Raw genomic sequence first — 25,126 nt, 5'->3', positions numbered from 1 at the left:
ATGTTCAATATTTTGTTTGCTTCCGCTATTGCTTAATCATTGTTGAACATGTTTTATGAAATATATTTTTATTAAGACCTAAATTTCCAACGGTTCCTTCAACCAAATTTTCTCCATTTTTTCATTTGATTTCTACCATTGTAGTATTCAACCTTTGAGATGCTTTAATGTTGATCATATTCCTTGATTTTTGTTTTTTTTTCCCTTGTGGTTACAGGGGTGTTTTGTTGTTATGTTTAGTTCAATCTTAATCTTATCTTAATATATATAAATGTTAAACAGTTCTGATAAGTTTGCCCTAATTAATCCCGCCTTTTTTGGTGGATCTGAGTAACTTTTATGGAAAAAAAAGAGTTTGCAAGGAATCGAACCAAGTACCAAAAAGAGTTTGCAAGGAATCGAACCAAGTACCATATGCTTACACTTTACAACTATAACCACTATGCCACTTCTATTTTTGTTGAAATATTGTTGCTTCCAAAATTGAAATACATGACTAAAACATTTTTTTTAAAGCCCCAACCGCCTTAGCAGTTTCCTCTCTCATAGCAGTTATTTTTTATTATTAACGGTACCTTTATTGATAGTAGTTCTTATTCATTTTTTTTTGTTGTACGCTTACTACGTTATACGATATTAAAGTTGCATCTTTAAAATTGTAGATAATTTGACTGATCTTGATGATAATTTTATAGTTAGAAACTTCACTTTTTCTGTAATTTTGCCGGCCTCTTTGTTTCTCCTATTAATAGTTTAAATTGGTGTAATTTTTGCAATTTTTTGTTGCTTTTTGCAGTCGTTTCATAGAATAGTATTGAATGTATAATCAATATGATATTTATATATGAAATTCTACAAAACCCGTGTACATCGCATGGGTTAGAGTCTAGTTATTTGTAATTTCCTATTCATAGCAAAGTTGCGTTTATATATTTAATCTCTTGCCTTTTAAAATCAAAACAACATGACAATGATTTCATATACCTACTGCTTTTTCAATATTTTTTTAAGGATGCTTTTTCAATAATGGACTGTCGATCCAATTATTGTCCAAAATAATGCTACTCCCTCCGTCTCTAAAAATCCAATTATTGTCCAAAATAAAGCTATTGAATGAAATAAATAATGGACTGTCGATCCAATTATTGTCCAAAATAATGCTACTCCCTCCGTCTCTAAAAAATAGTCATTTAAGGTTTATGCATTATTATTAAGGAAGTGATTAATTGTGTTGATTTTGATGGTAAAATTAGTGTCATTTACTAAAACACCCTTATTAATTGTAGTTAGTAGAATAGTTAAGTTGGATGAAATTCAATAAATAAGGGAATAATAATGGGAAAAAAATAATAAATGTTGTATTGATATTCTAAAGTGACAATTATTTTAAAAAAATAAAAATGAATAAAGAGATAATTATTGTGAGACGGAGGAGCATTGATGTAAACAAGATGAGTGATGTAAAAGAGGACAATAATGATTGTGGATCCCATAAATTTGTATACGTGTGTGGATGAAAATTTTGAAAATTATTAAATTAAATGCGAAACAGCATAGGACGACAACACAAAATCTTTGGACTTTTTTTACTTTGTACAAATTCTAGAAATTTGTTGTTGACACATCATCAATGATCGAAAAACACATGTAAATGAGGGAAACGTCCCGACGGCAGTTAACTGCCGATGAATGAAAGAACAAGCGGCAGCTAACCACCGATGGAACCGATGGCAGTTAAGTGTTGAGGATTCCATCGACAGTTAATTGCCGATACGATCTTGATACAAATCCAGGCAGAAGCTCTCTCATCCATTATTACTCTCAAAATCTCACAAAATTTCCCCAATCTCTCTCAAAATCTCTCTAAAAATCTCAACCAAATTTATTCAACAAAATCTTAAGTAAGTAATCATAGTATTATTAACTTACATTTTAGTTGTTATAAATGTTTTTCTATTTTAGTTTTTGAGTTTTTGAGTAGATTTTGAGTAGATTTATTTTATTTTAGTTTTTGAGTAGATTTACATGTTATTCATTTTTAGAGTAGATGTAAGTTAATTAATTTTGTTAAAATGTTTTAATGATGTTTATGCTATAGTTTTGAAATTTAGGGTTATTTTAGATTTTGGTGTTTTTTTTTTTTTTTAATTTTAGTTTTTGAGTAGATTTACAAGTAAGAGTATATATGATTTATTTTAAGAGTAGATATAAGTTGATTAATTTTGTTAAATTTTTTGCATTTATATGTTATAGTTAGGATTTTTAGGGTTTATGTATATTTTGCACTTCAAGTGTTTGATGAAATGTTTGAATGAGTTTTTCATTGATTGTTTACTTTTTTATGGTGTAGGTTTGAAACAATGACCGATTTGTTTAGTGTTAACATACGCTTCAACGGTGGAAATCCTCAGATGTTCAAGGTTCGGTACATTAATGTCACGTTAAAAGGTCTCAAGGATCAACTAGATGAAATCAACCACGGACTCGAGTGGTTAATGAGCTTCACCAGGGATGAATCGTTCGGGAGAACCCGAGTTTGATTCCTAGGTGGAACAATTGATGACCAATCTATATCCTTACCTCACGGTCGAACTCTCAGGCCCATGAGCAACTCTCGGACCATGGGTTACTATCGGTTTGTACTGCAATCTAGTGTATTTTAGGGCGTGTCCATCGTATCGGCTGCATGGTGGACTCGGGTCGGACCCGAGCGGAACCGGATTGAGCCTTGGACCGGTCCGGAACGACTTTTAATTCTAATCCCTCTAAAAAAAATGGAATTTTGATCCTCTAAATTTTCTGATTTCAATTTTAGTGTCTACTTTTTTACAAAAGTTCATGTTTCATGTTCTTACCGACTTTTTTTTTCCGTTACAATGTTCTTAGTGACTTTTTTTATAACATGTTTCATAAGATCATTGAAAAGACCCAAACATTTTTAGCCCTAAAAAAATTTACTCACAAAAAAAAAAAAATTCTACAATGAGGCACACTCCATTTTCATTATATTATAACATGATCATAGTACATCAACAGCAAAGATTGTGCCTCTTTAGGGTACATAAAAGTAGCTCAAGTCCAACTCTAGCTTAATTAGCTAGAAAAGTTGCGAGCATACATTACAAACGATAAATTTATTTATGTTACACAATCCCATGGGTTGTCCATGATGGAGAGTACTCCTAAACAGCAACATTGGCACCATAGGCATTGTCCAAACCTAAATTAGGTACCCATAAAATAGCCTTATTTCCTAGGAAATGACAAACAGGTTTACTACCAGGATCAGCTTTCATAATCTGTTGCAGCATTTCATGATTCATGCCTGAAGTATCAGCATGACAAACAGCGAGTGCCTGAGTTTTTGTTCCATCATTTGCCACCAATGGAACCATAAAAGCTGTTGTTCCATGAATTTCATGACAATAAAATACAACCTTTTGAAAGTTCAACCTATGACACATCACTGCTTTCTCTCCAAGATTTTGCACTGACTCTATTTTGTATTGTTCATGCTTATCAATGAAGGAACTTGAAAGTGCTTGAATATTTTTTCCAAGTTTAGAAATTGCAAATCCAATTAGTGTTCCCAAGGATTTTGCACAAAATTTTTGTTCTCCTTCTGCAGCTGCCTTCTTCACACATACCTCATTAAATGTGTATCCTTCTTTTTCAATGTCTTTAATTTCACGCATCCATGTATAAACACCATAAGGTTGTGCAAAGGGACGCTTGCTGAATTGCACTTTCATTGTTTTTCCTGGATAAAGCTCATGTTCATAGAAAAAAGTTTTTGGATATTGTGTGTCGTCGACTTCCATAGGTAGGTCAGCAATTTCAACACCTGTTGATAAAAAAAAATGAATTAATTCCATAAAACTTCTATTAGATTTATTGACGAAAAAATTGTTACTACCTATGTCTTTAAATTTAAGATAGTCCTATCTTAAAAGTTTCAAACAAATGATGTCTTAATATAAGGTTTATTTTAAATTATTAGATGCTTGATGCATTTTTCAAGTTTATTAAAGAAATAAACTTAAAACATAGTAACTTTATAGCAACAATAATCTTTATGAGCATAACTCAGCTGGTAGGGACATTGCATATTACATGTAGAGCCATGTTTGAGCTCGAGACTTCTCATTTAAAAAGATGAAATTCTAGCCACTGAACTACTTAAAAAAAATAATAATAATTATAAGTTTTAAGTAATGTAATGCAAACAACCTTCTGGTCCAGGCTTTAGAAGTTCTCGCAAAGAAGTGGGAATGGGAGTGTTGGGCCAAACAGCTTCCCAATATTCTTCTTCAGGCAGTGGTGCATGGCTTTCTCCTGCAAGTGCAAGCTGCACATCACAACAAACATGTACAATATTCACTTTAAAATCTTAACAAACATTCACAACATAATAAATAAATAAATACTACATACACACACACACACACACACACAGATATATATATATATATATATATATATATATATATATATATATATATATATATATATATATATATATATATATATATAATGTGAATAACTACATTATTAAACATCCAACCCCCACAAATAATACTTTAATTGCCATATTTTAAATTGTTTCTTAAGTTTATATAGTGCATCAGTTGGTAACTAAAGTCCAAGAATTCTTAAGTGTTGAGAGGGTCATGGAGATGAAAGGTTTTAGAGCAGTCTAGAGACGTACAGAGAGAACTGAAATGAAAAGGAGAAGGTGATGAAATCCCATTCTTGCAATCAACAATGGAAAGTAACTGAGCAAGTGAGCAAGTGAGCAAGATGTGAGGTTTGAACTATAGGTTGAATGACTTATATAGGCCAGTGACCGAGTAACCACTAGTCGGTTTATTAGATATTATATATGTTTGTCCTCGTGAAATTAGCTCAGTTGGTATGGACAATGCATAAAATATGTAGGGTCCGACGTTCGAACCCCGGTCACCACAAAAAAAAAAACTATATATGTCTCTTTTTAAAATTATCTCGAATAATAACATTATCTCAATTTGACAAAAAAAATAAAGAATAATAATTATCTCAACGGAAGATAATATTATTCAAATCATGTCATACACTAAATAGACATATATCTTAATCTAAATTTGAATCTTTGTCTATATTGTAAGAGTTGAATCTTTGTCTATATTGTAAGAGTTAACCCCGTCGGTTAAACTTAACTCAAGTTGCCGAAACTTTATAAAAACCTTAATCTTTATATTTCCAATACTCTCACCCCACCAAGCATATTGGATTCTTTTTTTTTTTTCAAGTATATAACAATTTCCAATACTCTCACCCCACCAAGCATATTGGATTCTTTTTTTTTTTCAAGTATATAACAATTTCCAATACTCTCACCCCACCAAGCATATTGGATTCTTTTTTTTTTCAAGTACTCCCTCCGTCTCACAATAATTGTCTCTTTACTAATTTTTCTTTTTCTCAAAATAATTGTCACTTTAGAATACCAATGCAACATTTATTATTTTTTTTCATTATTATACCCTTATTTATTAAATTTCATCCAACTTAACTCCTCCACTAACTACAATTAATAAGGGTGGTTTAGTAAATGATAATAATTTTACCATCAAAATCAACACAATTAATCATTTTCTTAATAATCGTGCATAAACCTTAAACGACTATTATTTAGAGACGGAGGGAGTATATAACAATGTATGTCTCTGCCAATTGAGTTATACTTATAGGGACTGAATTTTGATGCATTGACAATTGATTAACTGCGATTAATGGAGATATACTTTTATATCATAGACCTTAATATTATGGTACTTTTTGAGCCTTATCAATAAACTATTCTCCGGCCAAAAAAGAAGAAGAAGAAGCTATCATAGTGCTTTTTAATTATATTTTTTGATATTAAATATATTATTATCTTTTAGAATAGTAAAGTTAATAATATTAGTATTAGATAAATTAATTCGTTCAACCTTCATCTTAAGTTTCAGTATATAGTTTGCCTTATATTTTTAATACATTATATATATATAACACTTGTTTTTGGCCGTAAACGACGCAACTGTAGAAACTAGTCCCTTGAGGTAGGGACCACAATGGGTGGCAAAGCTCAATTTCAAGATATTTAACATTGTTGTATACTCAAAGTTGGATTCGAACCGATACCATCTGGTTTAAGTTGGAAGAGACCAGTTATCATCTCATCCAATTATCTTGGGTTATCCAACACATTTTTTAATAAAGAGCACTTTTAACCTCCAATAAGTGTCTCAAGGTATATCCTCATGATTTAGGTATTTTGGATTGGGTTAAATAAGTAAATAGTCCCCCTAAATATACCAACATTTGATTTTAGTCCCTCTAAAATATTCTTTAGGTTTTTGGTCCCTCTAAAATATTTCATTTATGAAATTAATCTCTGCTCTAGTATAATACTCAATGTAAAGCAGAGACTAATTTCATAGATGAAAAATTTTAGAGGGACCAAAAGCCTAAGAAATATTTTGGGGGGGCTAAAATCAAATGTTGGTGTATTTAAGAGGATCATTTACTGTTGTTTTTCGATTTAAAAATTATACCGAACGAAATTACTGGGTGAGTCACGACCAGGTCGCTTTCTTTAAGACGTTTCGCGGCACTACCCTAGTTTGTGCAAGGTAGACTATCAACCACGCCGTCTCCAGGATAAAACAGCCCAGATCACTGTTACGAGTATATACTGCACAATATATAGTCGCTCGAGAATTACACCTCAAAGTATGGTTCAATCGTATGATCGAAGCCACTCGATACGGTACGTAGCCGCTCTATTCGAAACCGGTGGGACAGAAAGGAGTAGAAGAAGAAGAACGATTTAAAATCGAAGGGAGAAGAGAGAAAATCGCACAGGAAGCATCAACTGTGAGATTTTGGTGTGAAGAATGAGTGGGGGGAGCTCTCCTTTTATAGGCAGAGTTCGCGAGAATTACTTGGGGATTAAGTTTGCTTAATCCTTAAGCAAACGCGTTTTACGCGTGACTTGGGGATTAAGTTTGCTTAATCCTTAAGCAATGCAAACGCGTTTTCTTTAATTGGAAATATCCGGAAGTTTCTGGATACTGGTTTGGATCGGGTCGAAATGTAACACATTAATTTGTTACGCGAACGCTTTCGTATAATGAAAAATTAATTAATTAATTTAACATTTTCAAGTGACAAAAAAATATATATCAATTTTCCAACCCACGACCCAAGCCCAAGCCCGGTCGGACGGACGACGTCGTCGTCGTCGCGCGTGATATATGTATTTTGTAAGCGTTCACCCGTTCACAAAAATGGGTACCCCAAGGGCACACCCTTGGAGGTCACCCCACCCTTATATAAACACTTACTAGTTGGGGTGACTCTCCAATGTGGGACATTTTTAAGTCACATACCCACACACTAGTTTCTCATAGTGTTTTCTTTCTTTCCAATTTTTTCACTAGACTTTAACTAGTGTTCCAACATTTACTTATTTAACCCTTTTGGATTTGCTATAAGACTATATTTGAGTTAACAATGCGACATCTAGTCTTTTTTGCTAGTCATAGGCCACCTCTCAAATGAGCGACTCAAAAACACAAACACGTATTTTTTTTCTTCTTAAAAGTGAGTCAAGTTGTCATTTCTTCCAACACCATAATGGTTTTGATACATATTTTCCTATTAACTGAAGTTGAAATGTGTTCTAAACATTTATCTCAAATTAATCTAAGTAAATGACTCATTTAATTTTCAACAAATTTTATTTATAGAACTCCTTTTTTTTAAAGTTAGACTCACATATTTCACAATTTTAAGCGTAATGGAGATGATGATGATGATGTTGCATTGAATGTGTGATATGACTAGACATGATAGGATTAAAAATTAGAACATTGGAGAAAGAAGTTGGGTAGCACTTATAATAGAAAAGATGGTGGAAACAAAATTTAAGTGGTTTTAAGTATGTTCAGAGAAAACCTTGTCGATTTTGTAGTAAGCAAGCATGAATCTACCATAGGGGTACTAGGTCAGCTGCCCCCCACTTGTTTTTTTATATTATTATTGTTGTTGTTGTTATTAACCAATATTAAACTATTTATAAATTGTTATCTCATTTTGTCAAAAAAAAAAATTGTTATCTCATTTATATGGTATTATAGTCTCCACATAGTCCATTCATAACACCAAAACAAAATATTAAACTAATACTTATATATTATTGAGATTTACTATTTTTTTTCCCAATTTTATTATGTTTTTACCCTTGTGCTTGTATTAGAACTAAATAATTAATTAGGGTTATTTTTTTAATATTCTAGAAATAAAGAATATTAAAAAAATCAATATTTGAGAGCAATTGTAAACTACACTTATATAATTTTTTATCGGTTGCGTGTTTATATATTGACATAAATTTTTATGGTATGCCGTTGATCCCATGTATTAAAGTTTTTGGATATGTCCATGGTATTAAGAAGAGCATATCACAAGGAGTGTAGTTCACCAGAAAACTATAAAAATTATAAGAGAAATATAAGAAAGGTCTATATATTAATGAGAATTTAATCGAAATACTCCCTCCGTTTTAAAATGAGTGTCGTTTTAGGTGTTTACACACATATTAAGAAATGCAATGATTAAGAGAAAGAGAATGGTTATTTTACCAAATTATCCTTATTAACTATTGGTTAGTTTTAAAAGTAATACTTTGGAAGTAGTGTGCAGAGTATTAATTGGAGGGTACAATTGAAAAGAAAAATTTATTATTGCATTGGAAACTGAAAGCGACACTCATTTTGAAACAATTTTTTTTTGCTAAAGTGACACTCATTTTGAAACAGAGAGAATAGTATTTATGATAGAACATTATGACATAATTTGATTCATTTATTCAATATTATTTGATGGGATAATGTTTCATTGTTTAAGTAGTTAGTGGTGTATGCTCCAATAGAGGTTGCCATAAACGACTTAACAACTAAGCATTTCTCACTCACATATATATAATAACCAGTTGATAATGCATGAATTTTTTATTTTTTTTGGAGAAAATGCATGAATATTTAATATGTTGGGGTGCATAATAATTAGGGAAATGTTAACTTGTATTTTTTGCCTATAAGTTAAAAAGCCAAACATAGAATTTTTTTAGTTGGAAATGTGCATTCAATGTTTAAAAGTTTCAAAAGTTATCTTTTTAATATAAAATTTATTTATTTTGTAATTTTATTTTAAGCTCCTTAACTTATGCCCTTAGGGTGTGTTTGTTTCAAGTTATATTTGTTGATTCCTGGGAATAAAATGATATAAATATATATACCCTATGTTTGCTACAAGTTTACTAAATTTTATTCCAGAGTATAAAATGTTCCTGGGAATAGAAAAAATTTCCCAAAGAAAAGGGTGGGAATAAAGTTCCCATGGAGATGGGAATAAATTCATATGAAGTTGCCTATTATAATCCCTATTTTTATGGTTCCTAGGAATCTTATAAAGTTAACCAAACATATTTTTTCTAAATACCTTTGAATAAAATTCCCATATATTCCAAAGAATGTTATTCCTAGGAATAAATTTGATAAACTTGAAACAAACACACACAACCAACTTAGCATGACCCTAATAATTATTAGGGAAATGTTAACGAGTGCCCCCAGGGCACTCTTTAAGAGCCTAAAATAGTAACTTTTTATGAAAACTTGTGTATTTAATACATTGGAAGTGTTCGACTTTTTTAAAGAATAACTTCATAATTTAGCATGCTTAAAGAGTGTCCCGGGGACACTTGTTAACAAGACCCTAATTATTATGATGTTGATAGATTACCTAATACTCCTGTTGAGAGAATACTTCATCCTTCTCACATTAAATGTTTCATTTAAATTTTACATAGTTATTAAGAGGGTGATTAAGTAAATAATTTGAGACAAGAAAAAATAAGAAAGAAGACAGCAAAAATCGATTTCATGACCATTTGCTTAAAGACCAAAACCCTTTCTTTTATTTAAAAAAAAAAAAATAATGTTGCAAGTGTAAATTAATGAAACATCCTTGCAGTGTAAATTAATGTTACTGAAATAAATAATGTTGCAAGTGGGCTTGCATTTACAAGGAAACACGAAGATTGATAAAAATTAATGAAACTGAATGAAAGACATTATAATAATGGGAACAGGTACACCCTCTGGTCATTAATATAAGCAAAAGTTTGATTTTTAGATTCATTCATTAAATGCAGTATGTAGTCTTTATTATAGGCTACATGCGTCATTTAATGAATGAATCTAAAAATCAAACTTTTACTTATATTAGTGACCGGAGGGTGTATATTTTAGGACAATCAAAAGAGAACCATATAGAAACTTTGGACACTTGGGAAGCATGCAACTTATCATGATTTTGAAATGTCAAAAATTCGCCCTAGATGGTCAAAGATAAATAAATCCATCTCAATTTGCAATACAATAATGGAAATACTAACTAATGCACTTGTGACAGTGGTTAAAGAAATCAATAGAGAAATGTTTATGGGTCTTGTTAACTTGTGCCCTAAGGGCACAAGATAAGAAACTAAATGTAGAAACTTAATCTTGGAAATTGTGCATTCATAACCTTAAAAACTTCAAAACTTATATTTTCAATGCAATATTTATTTCTATATTCTATTTTAAGATCCTTATCTTGTGCCCTGAGGGCACAAGTTAACATTTTCCAATGTTTATTCAAAAGTATGGAAAAGTTATGTATTCAACTTTTTAAAAGTAAAATATTTTGTGTCATGCTAACATGTATATTAAGAGTACATGTTTTTTTTTTTTAAAGAGTCTTAAGAGTACGTGTTAATGAGACTAAAAGTAGAATTATTTTTTTAAGATTTGAAATGAAAGTTGTTTGGTCATTTTCGAATCCCTTCTTCTTTGCTATTTGATAACCACGTCTAAATTACTACAATTGATTTCATTCGTTTCACGACGATTTAACAAAATAGTTAACTCAAATGTCTTGTTGCTTAGCCTTTTCTTCTAGTATAGCCCCGGGAAGCACTTGGGTGACATAATGTCACCGTAACATTAAATCTGAGCCACACAACACATACAACATATCTGGGTCACACAACACAACACCTTTGTGTGGCCCAGATTTAATGTCACGGTGACATTATGTCACCCAAGTATTTTCCTATAGCCCCTAATGTCTTAGGTGACTCTAACTCTTACTGTCGGAACATATCTCCTAGACCGAGTATTGAAAGGTAGGGTTAATAATCATTCAATACATGAATTGATTTACATATTCATAAACATTTAAAAATCAGGAAGAACAAGTAATAACCAAATAATACTAAGAGTTCAATTTGCATAAAGAAGTACTCTATGATTACTTGGTTCAAATAGCTAGGAAACATGTAGCCACTCATGATCAATAAAGACATGTCAACAAGATTAAAAAAATTACACATGAATCAATGATGAAAAGGAGATTTCAATCTAGTTTCCAATTTGAATCTTCAGTTTTAACCGCTTAGAAATCAAGTTTTCGGCCCTCTTTTGTGTATTTTTCTACCATTGGTTTAATTATCGTCATGCCCCATTTATAGAAAATGAAAATTTCACTTTTTAGCGGTGATAGTGCGCATCACACACTGTGGTATGCACATCGATGATAAGAGTTAAATTATTGTTATTTTTCATAACAGTTATTGACTTGTTTCGCAAGTAATTAATACAAAAACTGCCAATTATATATAAAAATAATTTATATTTGTAAACTATGCCATAAAGCTATTACGTCTATTTTCCATTTCTTTCTATAGGTTTTGGACATGACTACACCAATACGTAGAAAAGTGAGGCAAGCACGCGCTCTATAAGCAAAGCCATAACATTACAAGACATATGGTGAAAAGTCTGATTCCCTTTGTGAGCTGAGAGAAGTGAAAGCGAGCCAATACAGAGAGTTTTAGATGTAAAAACTTAAGACGGTTCTTCGAGCAAGTTTGGTTTGTTTGGAGAACTAACGCGGTTCAAGAAAGTATCTGAAGACAACTGGTTTTTTCCTCCCAGGAAGAAAGCCCGGTTTGCTAGGCAAGCCTTGCCTCGTCTAGTGAACTTAACATTTATGAACCTCTATAAATTAGGTCATTTCAGTAGAGATTAACCATTGTAAACCAAACTCAATAGAGAGAGAGAGAGAGAGAGAGAGAGAGAGAGAGAGAGAGAGAGAGAGTGAGAGAGAGAGAGAGAGAGAGAGAACAATAGGAGTCACCATTGGAGGGCTACGAAACTTGGTATAAAGCTTGTTGATGCATCTCCAACATCCATCAACTCACTTGTGTTAATTATGCATTCTATGGATAACTAAAAACTCTTTTATGTTGGGATTGGATGTAAATAGCTAGGAATATATGTAGTACTCTTAGGACGCTTGTTAGCATCTTTTGGGCATGCAACAGCGTTAAAACTTTTAGGAAGAATTTGCCATCCATTTAAGTTTTACAATGCTCGAGAGATTAATCTCTACAGTTGTGTGCGGATGATATCCGTCTGCAACACACACAAAAGTTTAGTACAATGTATAAGTGTCCAGGCTATGCACGTTAAACTCTAAAAAGAAAATCCAATGGTCTATAAGTTCAACTTAGCAAGTGGATCCCACAAAAGGAAAATACTAATTTAGTAAGTATTTAATGCAAATAGTGATGTTTGTTGTGGAAAAACATGTTTTACTTTATAAATCAAGCAGCGGTATCTTTTGGGGCTGGTTGTGACAATAATAAAAGTCAAGTGCACTTAATGTTTTGGGGTTGGTTACACCAAATTTTGGTCCTACAAAAGAGATCAAAAGCTTAGAAGAAGAAGAAAAACAATTAAACAAATATTCTTAGGTACTCCCTCCGTGTCAAAATATAAGCAAAATTGACTTTTTAGATTCATTCATTTAATGATGTATGTAGTCCATATTATGAACCACATACATCATTAAATGAATGAACCTAAAAAGTAAATTTTGCTTATATTAAAAAACGGAGGGAGTATGCATGCCTCAAAAATATCATCAAAAATGATACTATAGTTAAAACTCTATAAATTAATAATATCAGGACCGGAGAAATTTGTTAATTTAGAGAGTTATTAATTTATTGATAAATTAATAATTATTAATTTAAAGAGTTTTTAAGTAATTATACTGTACATACCAAACAAAAAGACAAATTAGTCTATGCCTCTTAGAATTATGTTGCAGCGAACCTTGAGACTCAACGTAAATTAGTAACTATTGTGTTCATATGCATTGGAAATCAATAATGACTTTTGAAATACAGTAAATGTAAACAAGAGGAACAAATGTGTTCAATGTATTCTTAATATATTTTTTTTTCAGTTTCTATGAATTATTAATTTATGATTTTCTTGGGACCGAAAATTATAAAGGGATCTCCCGAAAAATTATTATCTTATTATTTTATCGAGTTTTTCAATTTTTTACATTGGCCCAAGTTGGGACCGGACAAATTTATTATTTTAGAGAGTTTATTAATTTACCGAGTATTAAATTAAAGAGTTTCTACTGTATTAAGCTCATTAGGAGGGATCTTTAAAACAACAAAATTTCAAGAATCTATGGTAAGGCTAAGATTAGCAAGCCAATCAGCACTTGTGTTGCCTTCTCGTCAGGTATGATGAACCTCAACGCACCAACTACGGTCTAAGAGATTTCTGATATGGCGAATCAACGAAAGGGCCGTCCCATTAGTCTTGCAATTATTTGTAACCATGTCAATAAGCAATTTTGAATCACTTTCCACACATAGATGTGAAATTCCATCACTCCAAGATAGCTTTAACCCCAAATACAAACCCCACATTTCTCCATTTAGAGCATCACAAACTCCAATCTTGCGCACAAATCATTTGAGCCATATGCCATTAGTGTCCTGAAGAAAACCGTCACAACCCATACAGTTTTCATCTCTTTGCACGCCCCATCGTAATTGAGTTTAACCCATCATTTATGAGGACACTTCCAACCAATGGAAACTGTTTCAATGTGCCGATGACTATTCTGAAGAAGATTATTGGTGCAATCTTCAATAGTGCTAGAGAACGCATGGATGGCACTAGTTGGATTAGCTGGTCTTTGAAAATTATCCTAAAAAATTGTTTTATTTTGCCAATTCCACAAATGCCAACATGTAGTCATAAAAGTTGTCTTTCACCTAGAGTTAGAAACTCCATTCCAATGCTGGTTGAGGTTACTAAAAACCTAGTTCCTGCAATCAAAAGTAAAGAAGTCAGTTGACAAATCTGATCCATACTTGAGTTGCATAAATGCAATCACCGAGCAAATGAAGAATAGTTTTTTCCTCCATCCCACAAGAAGGGCAAGTAGGGGATATGGCCACATCCCTACCTACTTCAGCAGTAATTAGTTAAAATATGATTATAAACTACCAATCAAATGAAAGATTGAATACGGTAAGGCCCCCTCCAATTCCCGTACTGCACATTTCCGTTTTTACAAATTAATTTTTTTTTTTTTGTAAAAACAATGAACTTAAGTGTAAAAACTTTAAATTTTTAAAAAAATAATTTTTATGACGGTAAACAAACTGAAATTATCTCATTCTCTTTTCAAAAATCTCTAAACAACCTCCGGTGATTATTATTACTATGACTCAATGTCATTAACCTTTTTCTTTCAAATCACAAAATATTATAACAAAGTGTTTATCATTCATTATAGATAATACTTGGCCGCAAAAATTAAAACTCTCAATAAATAAATTGTCTTGCAGTCTTTTTAATTACTTCCTGATTCCAAATATTTGCTTACAAAAGCAACAAATCAAGCTTTGAGTCATCAAGTTCAATACCTACTTCAAGGTAGACACCTTTAATGTGTACATCCCTTTGTACCACTTCTGAAAATAGTTCAGTTAACTAAATATATGGTCTGTGTGACCACTTTTTTTCAGCTGCGTGACCACTATTTTTCCAGCATTTAACTAAAATGTGCGTGACCACTATTTTTCCACTAAGTTAACCAAATAAATAGTGGTCACACAATTAAATAAATGCGGTCACACAAACCATATATTTAGTTAACTTAAATTTTCCAGGGTGATATAAAGGAATGTACACATTAGGGGGTGTCTACCTATCATTGCTCTTAAGATTAGGGGTGTCTACCTATCATTGCTCTTCAATAAGAGAGTAAGAGTCAACAAGTCAAATTTTTATTTTGACTCAGTCAACAAGTCTAATAAAAAAAGATACACATTCTCTAATTTATTCATTTCTAATAATCTCAAATTCTCAATTAGCCTGCAAAAGCAGGCTTAGCCGGCAGTGTAAAAAGATTGAAAGCTTCAACTTTGACACTAATAACTTGTATATATAACACTGAAATTAACACTTATAATCCAACTCATAGACAAACAACTCTATAACACAGTTAAAGTTAAACTCAAAAACAGAGAGAAACAGGGAAAAACAGAGGAACAATATGAGACAAGCAGGTGCATATTCAAGTATAGTAAATGGTGGCATAGGAAGAACAGGTCCACATTCATTACCCTTAGCAAGAATAAAGAAGATAATGAAGAATTCAAGTGAAGATGTTAAAATGATATCAGGGGTAGCTCCAATTGTTTTCTCAAAAGCTTGTGAACTTTTCATTGAAGAACTTACAAGAAGGTCTTGGATTATGGCTATTGATGGTAAAAGAAGAACTTTGAATAAAGAAGATGTTGCTTCTGCTGTTATAGCTACTGATATTTTTGATTTTTTGATCACTTTGGTTTCTAATTCTGATTCCACTAATGATGCCACTGTCATGCAAATGGAAACTATGAATTCTTAATTAAGGTTTATGCTACAACCTTTTCAAAAAAAAAAAAAAAGATGTTTATGCTACAACATGTATAATGTAACACCGACACTTCTAAATTAGCTGAACGAAGGTGTGTTCAGTGTGTAATATGTGTCGTTTGAAATAGATAGATATACTTACATTCAATATATACGTTTTCTCAAATTATTATTGATGTTAGTGTCATGCGGTGTCCGGGTATATGTTTCATAGCTAGTATCTGAGTTCCATTATTTAGTTATGTAAGTTATTAATATATGTTTTTATTTGTTTGTTGTGCAATATTTAGCTGAAATGAAGCAGACCCACGCTTTCCATTATATGGAGGGAGAAGAAGTCATCATCCATAATAAATGTTTATTATCCCACAAAACTCTTATTTTAAATACACTCTAGCTAACTTAAACATTTGAGTATCTTTTAAAAAGAAAAAGTAAATGAAGAAGATGAGAGGAAAATGAAGAAGAAATAAATTACTATACACTTAATTAGGCATGAGAGTTAAATAATTCGGCTGATTTTTTAAATTAAGAGTTGAAGTAGTTAATGAGTTAAGGTTTAACTTCTAAAGTTTTAATAAGGGAGACAATATTGTTAAGAGTTTAATACATAACTAGCATGTAATAAAGTTAGTTAAATTTTGTTACAAAATTTGTTAGTTAGTTAGATAGCTTGTTCTACAAGCAAATTGGTATGGACAATGCATGATATATGCAAAGTCTGAGGTTCACAATTCATAGCAAACTCTCTCTATTCTCTTCTCTCTCAGTTTTGCTTTCTATTTGTTATTTTTCATCTTGCTTAGAAACATCAAATCGGAATAAGCACTTATGATGCGTACACATATCACAGTTTTGATCTAACAATTGGTATAGGGAGTCTGGTTCAATCCAAGGGAAACACGAATGAAGTGTGAGGGGAATCATTCTAGGAAAACACTGAGTGAGGTGTGAGTATTGATTTCTTGATAAGTAAGATGAATAACAATGGTTTTGGATCAAATATTCTAGTTCTAGATGGCAAGAACTAGGAATGATGGAGTTCATTGATGAAATCTCTATTTGGAGCACAAGATGTGAGTGATTTGGTGCATAATGGCTATGAAGAATTACAGGCAAATCCAACTGAAGCATATAGGTTGGCATTCAAAGAAGCAAAGAAAAAAGATTGTAAAACACTGTTTTACATTCAACAAAATGTTGATAACCAACATTTTAAGAAGATTTCAAAGGCAACAAGATCCAAAGACGCTTGAGACATTCTGGAAAATTATCATAATGGGGGAGAAAAGGTGAAACAAATCAAGCTGCAGTCTTATGGAAGAAAGTATAAGATGATGCAAATGGAGGAAGATAAGAAAGTAAGTGATTACTTCAAAAAAATGATTAAGATTGTGAATCTAATGAAAAATTGTAGTGAAAACATCTCAGATCAAATGGTAGTAGAGAAGGTATTGAGATCTTTAAGTTAAAAATTTGATTTCATAGTAATAGCAATCCAAGAAGCAAATGATGTTAAAACTATGAAGATTGAAGAATTGGAAAGTTCTTTGGTAGCACATGAACTACTGGTGATTGATGGAGGTTCATAAATATCAGTACAACAAGTTCTTCAAGCACAAACATCCAAGAAAGAGGGAAATCACAAGAATTTCAAGAGAAAGGGAAAAGGTAAAACAAACTTGTCAAATAATAGAAAGTCTAGAGCTGATGACAAAACCGAATCCTTAAGAAGATGAGGTTTTGGGAAAGGTCAGAATAAGAAGAAGGATTTTGACAAAAGCAAAGTTCAGTGCTACAATTGTGATAAGTATGGACACTTTGCTAATGAATGTTTGTTCAAGAAGAAGCAAATATAGCTCATGGAGATGATCCCAATATAGTCTTGATGATGGCTACTACCTGTGAAGACAAGATCAAAGGTGAAGAGTGGTATCTTGATATATGACTGCTCATAGAGAATGGTTAACTAATTTTGATCATAGCAAGAAAACCAATTTCAAGTTAGTAGATAGTAGAAAGCTTGCATCAGAAGGAAGTGGACATACAGTGATCAAGAGAAATAATGGTGGGAAAATCATTATTGAAGATGTCTTATATGTTCCAAATATGAAGTGATTCATTGAAACTATTTGATGCAAGGAAGAACTTAGTGCTAAAGTTTACTTTGTCAAAGATTATAACCTACAGATGCAGCATCTCAAGTGATAAGATGATGTGCATGTCTGCAACAGTTAGTGAAGATGTTGAAGCTCTATAACATCTGAGGTATGGCCACTTGAAGTAGCTTCTCTGGGTGGTAGTAAGTACTTCATTACCTTTGTTGATGAACTTACAAGAATGATTTGGTTGTATACTATTAAGGTTAAGAATGAAGCCTTGGATATATTAAAAAAATTCAAAGTCTTATTAGAGATAGAAAATATGTTGGTTAGAGTTTAATACATAAATGCCATGTAACAAAGTTAGTTAGATTTTGTTACAAAATATGTTGGTTAGTTAGATAGCTTGTTCTACAAGCAAGTGCCACTTTTGCCTATAAAATGCTTTGTATTGTGTACCTTCAATCGTCAATGAGATTCACAATTCATAGCAAACTCTATTCTCTTATCTCTCAGTTTTACTTTCTGTTTGTTATTTTTCATCTTGCTTTAAAACAACTTATCTGAATAAGCACTTATGCTGCGTACACAGATGACAATTTTGATCTAACAAATATAACATACTCAATAACTAAACATTTACTCATCAAAACAAAAATTCCACAATGAGACACAATCCATTTTCATTTATTATAACATGATCATAGTACATCAACAACAAGATTGTGCCTCTTTAGGGTACAAGTACAAATAGTGCATAATTGTAGACAAGTCCAGTTCTATAGCCTTGGCTACAAAAGGTACGAGAATGAAATACATTGCAAACGACAATTTATTTATGTTACACAATCCCATGGTGTGTCCAACCATGATGGAGAGTACTCCTAAACAGCAACATTGGCACCATAAGCATTGTCCATACCTAAATTAGGTACCCATAAAATAGCCTTATTTCCAAGGAAATGACAAACAGGGTTACTACCAGGATCACCTTTCATAATCTGATGAAGCATATGTTGATTCATGCCTGAAGTATCAGCATGGCAAGTAGCTATTGCATGAGTTTTTGTTCCATCATTTGCCACCAATGGAACCATAAAAGCTGTTGTTCCATGAACTTCATGACAATAAAATACAACCTTTTGAAAGTTCAACCTATGACACATCACTGCTTTCTCTCCAAGATTTTGCACTGACTCTATTTTGTATTGTTCATGTTTATCTATGAAGGAGCTTGAAAGTGATTGAATATTTTTTCCAAGTTTTGAAATTGCAAATCCAATTAATGTTCCTAAGGATTTTGCACAAAATTTTTGTTCAACCTTCTTGGGTTTATTCTTTACACACATCTCATCAATAGTATATCCCTCTTTTTCAAGGTTTTTAATGTCATGCATCCAATAATAAACACCATAAGGCTGTGCTAAGGGACGCTTGCTGAATTGCATGTTCATTGTTTTGCCAGGATAAAGTTCATGTTCATAGAAAAAGTTTGTTGGGAATTGTGTGTCATCAATTTCCGTTGGGAGGTCATCAATTTCAACACCTGTGTCATAAATAGGTTTAAATTAGGGCATATGTTAAGCCACCTAAAAGTGAAAAAAAAATCTTAAATTGTGTATTTAATTAATTAAAAATTAAAAATTAAATTCAAATTCATTAATTATAACAAAAATAAAAATTCCTTTTGACTCACTAACTTGTGTCTTAAGGGCACAAGTTAACATTCCATTAAATTATTGGCATAATTCCTTCTTACTTTTATACAATGAATGTCATTTACAACATCGACGATCATAGTAAATTAAAAAAATGTTTTCAAAAATGAGTTTTACGTGTACATATTATTTATTTATAATTTTTTGATAAAAGTATATATTAAGGAATTAATAACTTCAATGGTAGGAAAATAAAAGAGTCGCTAAATAAATAACTAAATAAAGGGTCTTCTTAACTAGTGTCTTCGGGGCACTAGTTAAGAAAGTTAAAAGTAGAAATTTTCAAAACAACAATTTTTTGACTTTCATAAACTAGAACATTCCACTTTTAATCACCTTCCAATGCAAAATTTCTATATTAGTCTCCTTAACTAGTGTCCTGGAGCACTAGTTAATATTTCCCATAAATAAAATTGACAAGAGCAAGAATCACATGAGTTTGAGATGACGAGACTAACTTTTATCTATTTTTTTTATTTTAACCGTGGGGCTTGTTATTGTTGAAAAGAGAGAATCCTTGTATAAGCGTTAGTAATTAATAACTACCTATTATTTTCTTCTTTCAATGGAGGTCCTTAATAGGTTGAAATCCTTAATAAGTAAAGTTTCTTCATTAAAATAATTTATTGCATTTCAATCATCTACAATTACACCACTAATTTTAATTAATAAGAATATTTTAATAAATGATACATATTTTACTATTAATTCAACACTATTAACCAATATTTGAATAATTGTGTAAAACTCAAATAAAAGATGTTTGATCTTCTTCAGTGACCACGCCCCACCCACCCCCACCCCCACTCACTATAACAAAACCAAAACACATCGCAGACACACGTCGAAATAAACAATTTTTTTTATCAAACCTAACCTCACTCCACCCACCCACGAAAACGCTCTCTCTTTCCTTAGTGAGCAAAACAAAACTTTTCTGTTTCTTTTTTTTTTTTTTTTGTTACAACTTTTTTCTTTGATTCATGGAATCAAAAAATTAACCATTGTGACGATAAATTGTAGAAAACACTTGTGATCTATATTTTTGTTTTTAAAAATAAAATATAATATATATTTAGTGTTGCAAATATATATTTGAGGCTGCTAATTTACACCACCTAAAAACACTAAGGTGTAAATCAGCAAGCTACAATCACCTAAAATCGTTAAGAAGTAAGTTAACAATTTACACTCAATTGATTATTTATACTCATTTTTATTAGTTTTATTAAATTGTTTACATTCACCTCACTAATTGACATTCACTCTCATCATTCTAATTTCTAAATATTGTTTCCTTAAAGTATATCCTAAATTCTACTAAAAAAACATGTAATTATACTAGCATATATTTACACTAATTCCTTAATATTGTTCCCAATTTAATCATTTTTAAATAAACCAACATCTATTCTTTTTTACAACATAACAACCAGTTTTTTTTAGTTTAGTGCAATTAAAAAACTCTTCAAGTGGCTGTTTTTGTAGCTTAGTGTAATTAAAAAACTTCATTGGCTAAACTGATCATTTAGCAAATATATGTCCTTAACAAACATGTTTTATACTTGTTTTTAAAATCTTACGCTACCACGTCTGTCTTTTTTGTTAAGTTTTTTTTACAAAGCCACTATTTTTTACACAATCTGGAAGTAATGTGTTTAGTTGTCAGAGGAAAAAAAAAACAAGAAAAGAGGCTTTATTAGAAAGAAAAAAGAAATGGGAAAAACTTTTTTTTTGGTGAATAAATTGGAAAAACTTTGGTAACCATAATTTACGATAACAGGTCAATGATAAGGAACTATACAAACATTGTTAGAAGTAAAAACCGTTTCGGAATATGTTAAACAATTAATGTTTTTACATTAATTAAATTAAAAAACTACCATTTTCTTTAAGATGGATTAAATTGGGTTTTTGGTAAATTTGGTAAAAAAAAAAAAAATATGTGGGTGTAACTTGTTTACACTTTAGTGTTAAGATGGATTAAATTGGGTTTTTGGTAAATTTGGTAAAAAAAAACATGTGGGTGTAATTTGTTTACACTTTAGTGTTTTTAGATGTTTTTTTTTTTTTTTTTGTGGTGACCGGGGGATTAAATTGGGTTTTTGGTAAATTTGGTAAAAAAAAAACATGTGGGTGTAACTTGTTTACACTTTAGTGTTTTTAGATGTTTTTTTTTTTGTAGTGATCGGGGTTTGAACTCTGGACCTTACGTATTTTATGCATTGCCTTTACCAACTGATCAGCTAAGTTCACAAAGACATTTTTAGGTGGATTTAAATTAGTGATATATATATATATATATAATGTTTTCACTATTTAAAATTTTTGACTTCGCAACTAATCTTCTTCAACTGTATCATAGTATGGTGCTTTAGTTGTAGAAACCATTGAATTTAGTAAGAGGCTCATGTAATTGATTCACTCTATAAATATAATGATCTCTACCGTCATAGTGTTATACTACAACGGTAAAGGATCAGAAGTAAAGAGAATTTGCTAACAAGAGATTGAATGTTGGACACGCGATGTAATACTCTGTCGGCCTCCCAATTATACCACTAAATTTTTTGGTTTCAACTTTGGAGATGAAAAAATTAATAAAGGATTTCTTTCTTTCTTTTTCATTAAATATGATCAATAATTCTGTTTAAAGTTAAAAATATATTTTTCCCCATAAAATTTACTATTTTAGATCTTACATAAATTTTGTTGAATCTTAATATTAATTTATATATGTACTAAATATTTAGTCTCTACATGACAAAAACACATTTTGTATAACTACTTTTTTAAAATAGAAATTAATTAATATTAAATAACAACCTTGAGGTCCAGGCTTTAGAAGTTCTCGCAGAGAAGTGGGAATAGGAGCGTTCGGCCAAACAGCTTCCCAATATTCTTCTTCAGGCAGTGATGCATGGCTTTCTCCTGCAAGTGCAAGCTGCACATCACAACAAACATGTACAATATTCACTTTAAAATCTTAACAAACATTCACACCATAATATATATATATATATATATATATATATATATATATATATATATATATATATATAATGTGATATAATATGAATAACTACAGTATTAAACATCCAACCCTTCCCTAAAAAAAAAAAAAAACCAACCCCCACACTCTACATGTGTAAGTAATAATTTTACTAACAAAATAATACTTTAATTGCCAAATTTTAGGAGGTTGTTTAAGTTTATAGTACATCAGTTGGTGACTAAAGTCCAAGAATTATTAAGTGTTGAGATGGAAATGAAAGGTTTTAGAGCAGTAAAGACATACAGAGAGAACTGAAATGAAAACGAGAAGGTGATGGAATCCCATTCTTGCAATCAACAAGGGAAAGTAAGTAAGCAAAATGTGAGATTTGAACTATAGGTTGAATGACTTATATAGGCCGGTGAGGACCGAGTAACCACTATTTTGGTCTTTTAGATTAGATACTAGACTTATTTATTATTTTATTTTTTAAAGATACTAGGCTTAATTTTGTATCATCTTTTACAGTAATAAATTTTATAATTTAAAAGCTTAAAAGCGCTTTTAACCCCCTAACTTTGCATTAGTTGCGATTTTAGTCCCGTATTAAAAAACACATTCCAGCCCCTTAAGTTTCCCCTTTTTGCAACTTTTAATTTTGATCATTTTAACCATTCAAGACCATAGAAGATCAAGAAACCATCCCAAGCCATTTTGTTGGCCCTATAAATTTGAAACTTGCTCAACAAAACACCCCACTTGTGTTTTATTGTCTTTAATGGTTAATTTTGAATCATCAAAATTGAAAGTTGCAAAAGGGGAAAAAATTAGGAGGCTAGAATGTGTTTTTTTTAAGGGTCTTGTTAACCAGTGCCCCTGGGGCACTAATTAAGCAGTTAAAAGTGGAAAGAAAAAACAAAGTCAACAACAAAAGCAACACTTTTTCAAGTTTCAAAAAGTAAAATACACAATTTTCGAGAAAACATTTCCTTTTATTCCCTTTTTTTAATAGGTGTCCAAAATTGCAACCAATTCAAAGTTAGGGGGTCAAAAGTGTATTTTAGCCTAATTAAATACTAGTAGTTTGTAAACCAATTTGTTCATCCATCATCATAATTAATTGGTTTAAATACACAAATCTTCACCGCAAATATCAACTGTTTTGATTTTATTCATTGTAAGAATATTTTTTTTTTAGTTTTAGTCCTTGCCAATATAAAATTACAGGGACCGTGAAGGGCATTGGTGTTGATAAGGAGGTATCTAGTTTTGGTGTTGGCATGGGGGCACCTAGAAAGCGAAGAGTTCGAGTAACATCATGCTCCACCGACGATGGTCATTCTTTACGATCAGGACCGTGGAGTGTCAGGGCGACATTGGCCTTATTTCTTCAAATAAGAAGAAATTGCGGAAAGTAGTGAACCGCGGTGAGAGTAGTGGTGTCAGAAATAATGCTTCAGCTAGCAAAAAGAAAGTTGGGGGAGTGCTTCGACATCCGGTGCTTACTCTGAAAAAGGTTGCAAGGCTACCAAGTAGAGATAGAGAAGAGGTCATGAAAGTGTTGAAAGATTCTAAAGTGATGAAAAGGTTGAAGAAAAATATACGTAATCGTCGACGTCAAAGGGCAAGAATTACAAAGTCTTTGGAGGAGGTTCATAATAACTCTTCTAGTGACACTTCAACAGCGGCGTCGGTGACTAACGATTGGCAAAACTGGGTTGTCTTGAAAGGTAGTACGGAAGCTAAGGAGAATGATATTCAGGATATAGGTAAGACCATCGGTGTCTCTTTTAAAGGGATAGATCATAACAGGTTTGAGGTGTTGTCTCGTTCAAAGAAAGTGGCTATGGGGCCGGTGTTGACACCCGTGGTGATTGATGAGGGAGAGGTGGATGGGGCTGTTTAGGAGAGTTGGTCTGGAGGTGGGTAGGGGCGGGTTGGGTGTTAGCGATGAGGGTGTTATCTTGGAATGTACGGGGTTTGGGGAGGGCGGAGAAGAGAAGGGAAGTAAGGAAGATTGTGGGGGAGAAAAGTCCTTTCATTTTGTGTTTACAAGAAACAAAGTTAGCGGTGTGTGATGTCTCTCTATGCAATTCGTTGTGGGGTGATTCGAGCTATGCTTTTTCTTATCGCCCGTCAGTGAGGGCCTCGGGGGGAATGTCAATTATGTGGAATTCGGTGGAAGTGGAGGTATGGTCGTCGGTGAGTCAGGATTATATGCTTCAAGTTCATGGTCGTTTCATCAAGACAAATGAGGAGTTTTATTTATTCAATATATATGCTCCTTGTGAGGCGAGTGCTAAAAAAGATTTGTGGGCAGCCTTGACTATGCGTTTACATTTGCTTCGGGGTGAGAAGGTTTGTGTTTGTGGAGACTTTAACGCGGTTAGGAGCCCAGAGGAATGTAGGCCATTAAGGAGGCGGAAATGCTAA

General features: G+C 31.9%; 3 protein-coding genes and 1 pseudogene across 3 annotated transcripts; 2 read left to right on the top strand and 2 right to left on the bottom strand.

Moving 5' to 3' along the window:
• Window positions 1–2,975: 2,975 nt before the first annotated feature.
• On the bottom strand, window positions 2,976–4,804 carry LOC146949912 (embryonic abundant protein USP92-like). The gene is made up of 3 exons (XM_085745914.1): window positions 4,709–4,804; window positions 4,231–4,348; window positions 2,976–3,844 (listed from the first exon to the last, which is right to left on the bottom strand). The coding sequence occupies exons 1-3, from the start codon at window positions 4,748–4,750 to the stop codon at window positions 3,183–3,185; spliced, it is 822 nt and encodes a 273-aa protein (XP_085602040.1). The 5' UTR covers window positions 4,751–4,804; the 3' UTR covers window positions 2,976–3,182.
• A 10,645-nt stretch (window positions 4,805–15,449) lies between these two features.
• LOC146949911 (nuclear transcription factor Y subunit C-1 pseudogene) lies at window positions 15,450–16,095 on the top strand (annotated as a pseudogene).
• A 2,543-nt stretch (window positions 16,096–18,638) lies between these two features.
• Window positions 18,639–23,076, bottom strand: LOC146949910 (unknown seed protein USP-like). The gene is made up of 3 exons (XM_085745913.1): window positions 22,997–23,076; window positions 22,525–22,642; window positions 18,639–19,526 (listed from the first exon to the last, which is right to left on the bottom strand). Exons 1-3 carry the CDS (start codon window positions 23,036–23,038, stop codon window positions 18,865–18,867), a joined length of 822 nt encoding a protein of 273 aa, XP_085602039.1. The 5' UTR covers window positions 23,039–23,076; the 3' UTR covers window positions 18,639–18,864.
• Window positions 23,077–24,643: 1,567 nt separating this feature from the next.
• On the top strand, window positions 24,644–25,126 carry LOC146949909 (uncharacterized). Its single transcript, XM_085748585.1, has one exon. The coding sequence runs from the start codon at window positions 24,644–24,646 to the stop codon at window positions 25,124–25,126; it is 483 nt and encodes a 160-aa protein (XP_085604711.1).

This window comes from Medicago sativa, chromosome 2, assembly GCF_051527215.1.
Source record: "Medicago sativa cultivar Bolivia chromosome 2, Bolivia_mono, whole genome shotgun sequence".
Classification (NCBI taxonomy): Eukaryota; Viridiplantae; Streptophyta; class Magnoliopsida; order Fabales; family Fabaceae; genus Medicago; species Medicago sativa.
This window is presented reverse-complemented; position numbering and strand designations above follow the sequence as displayed.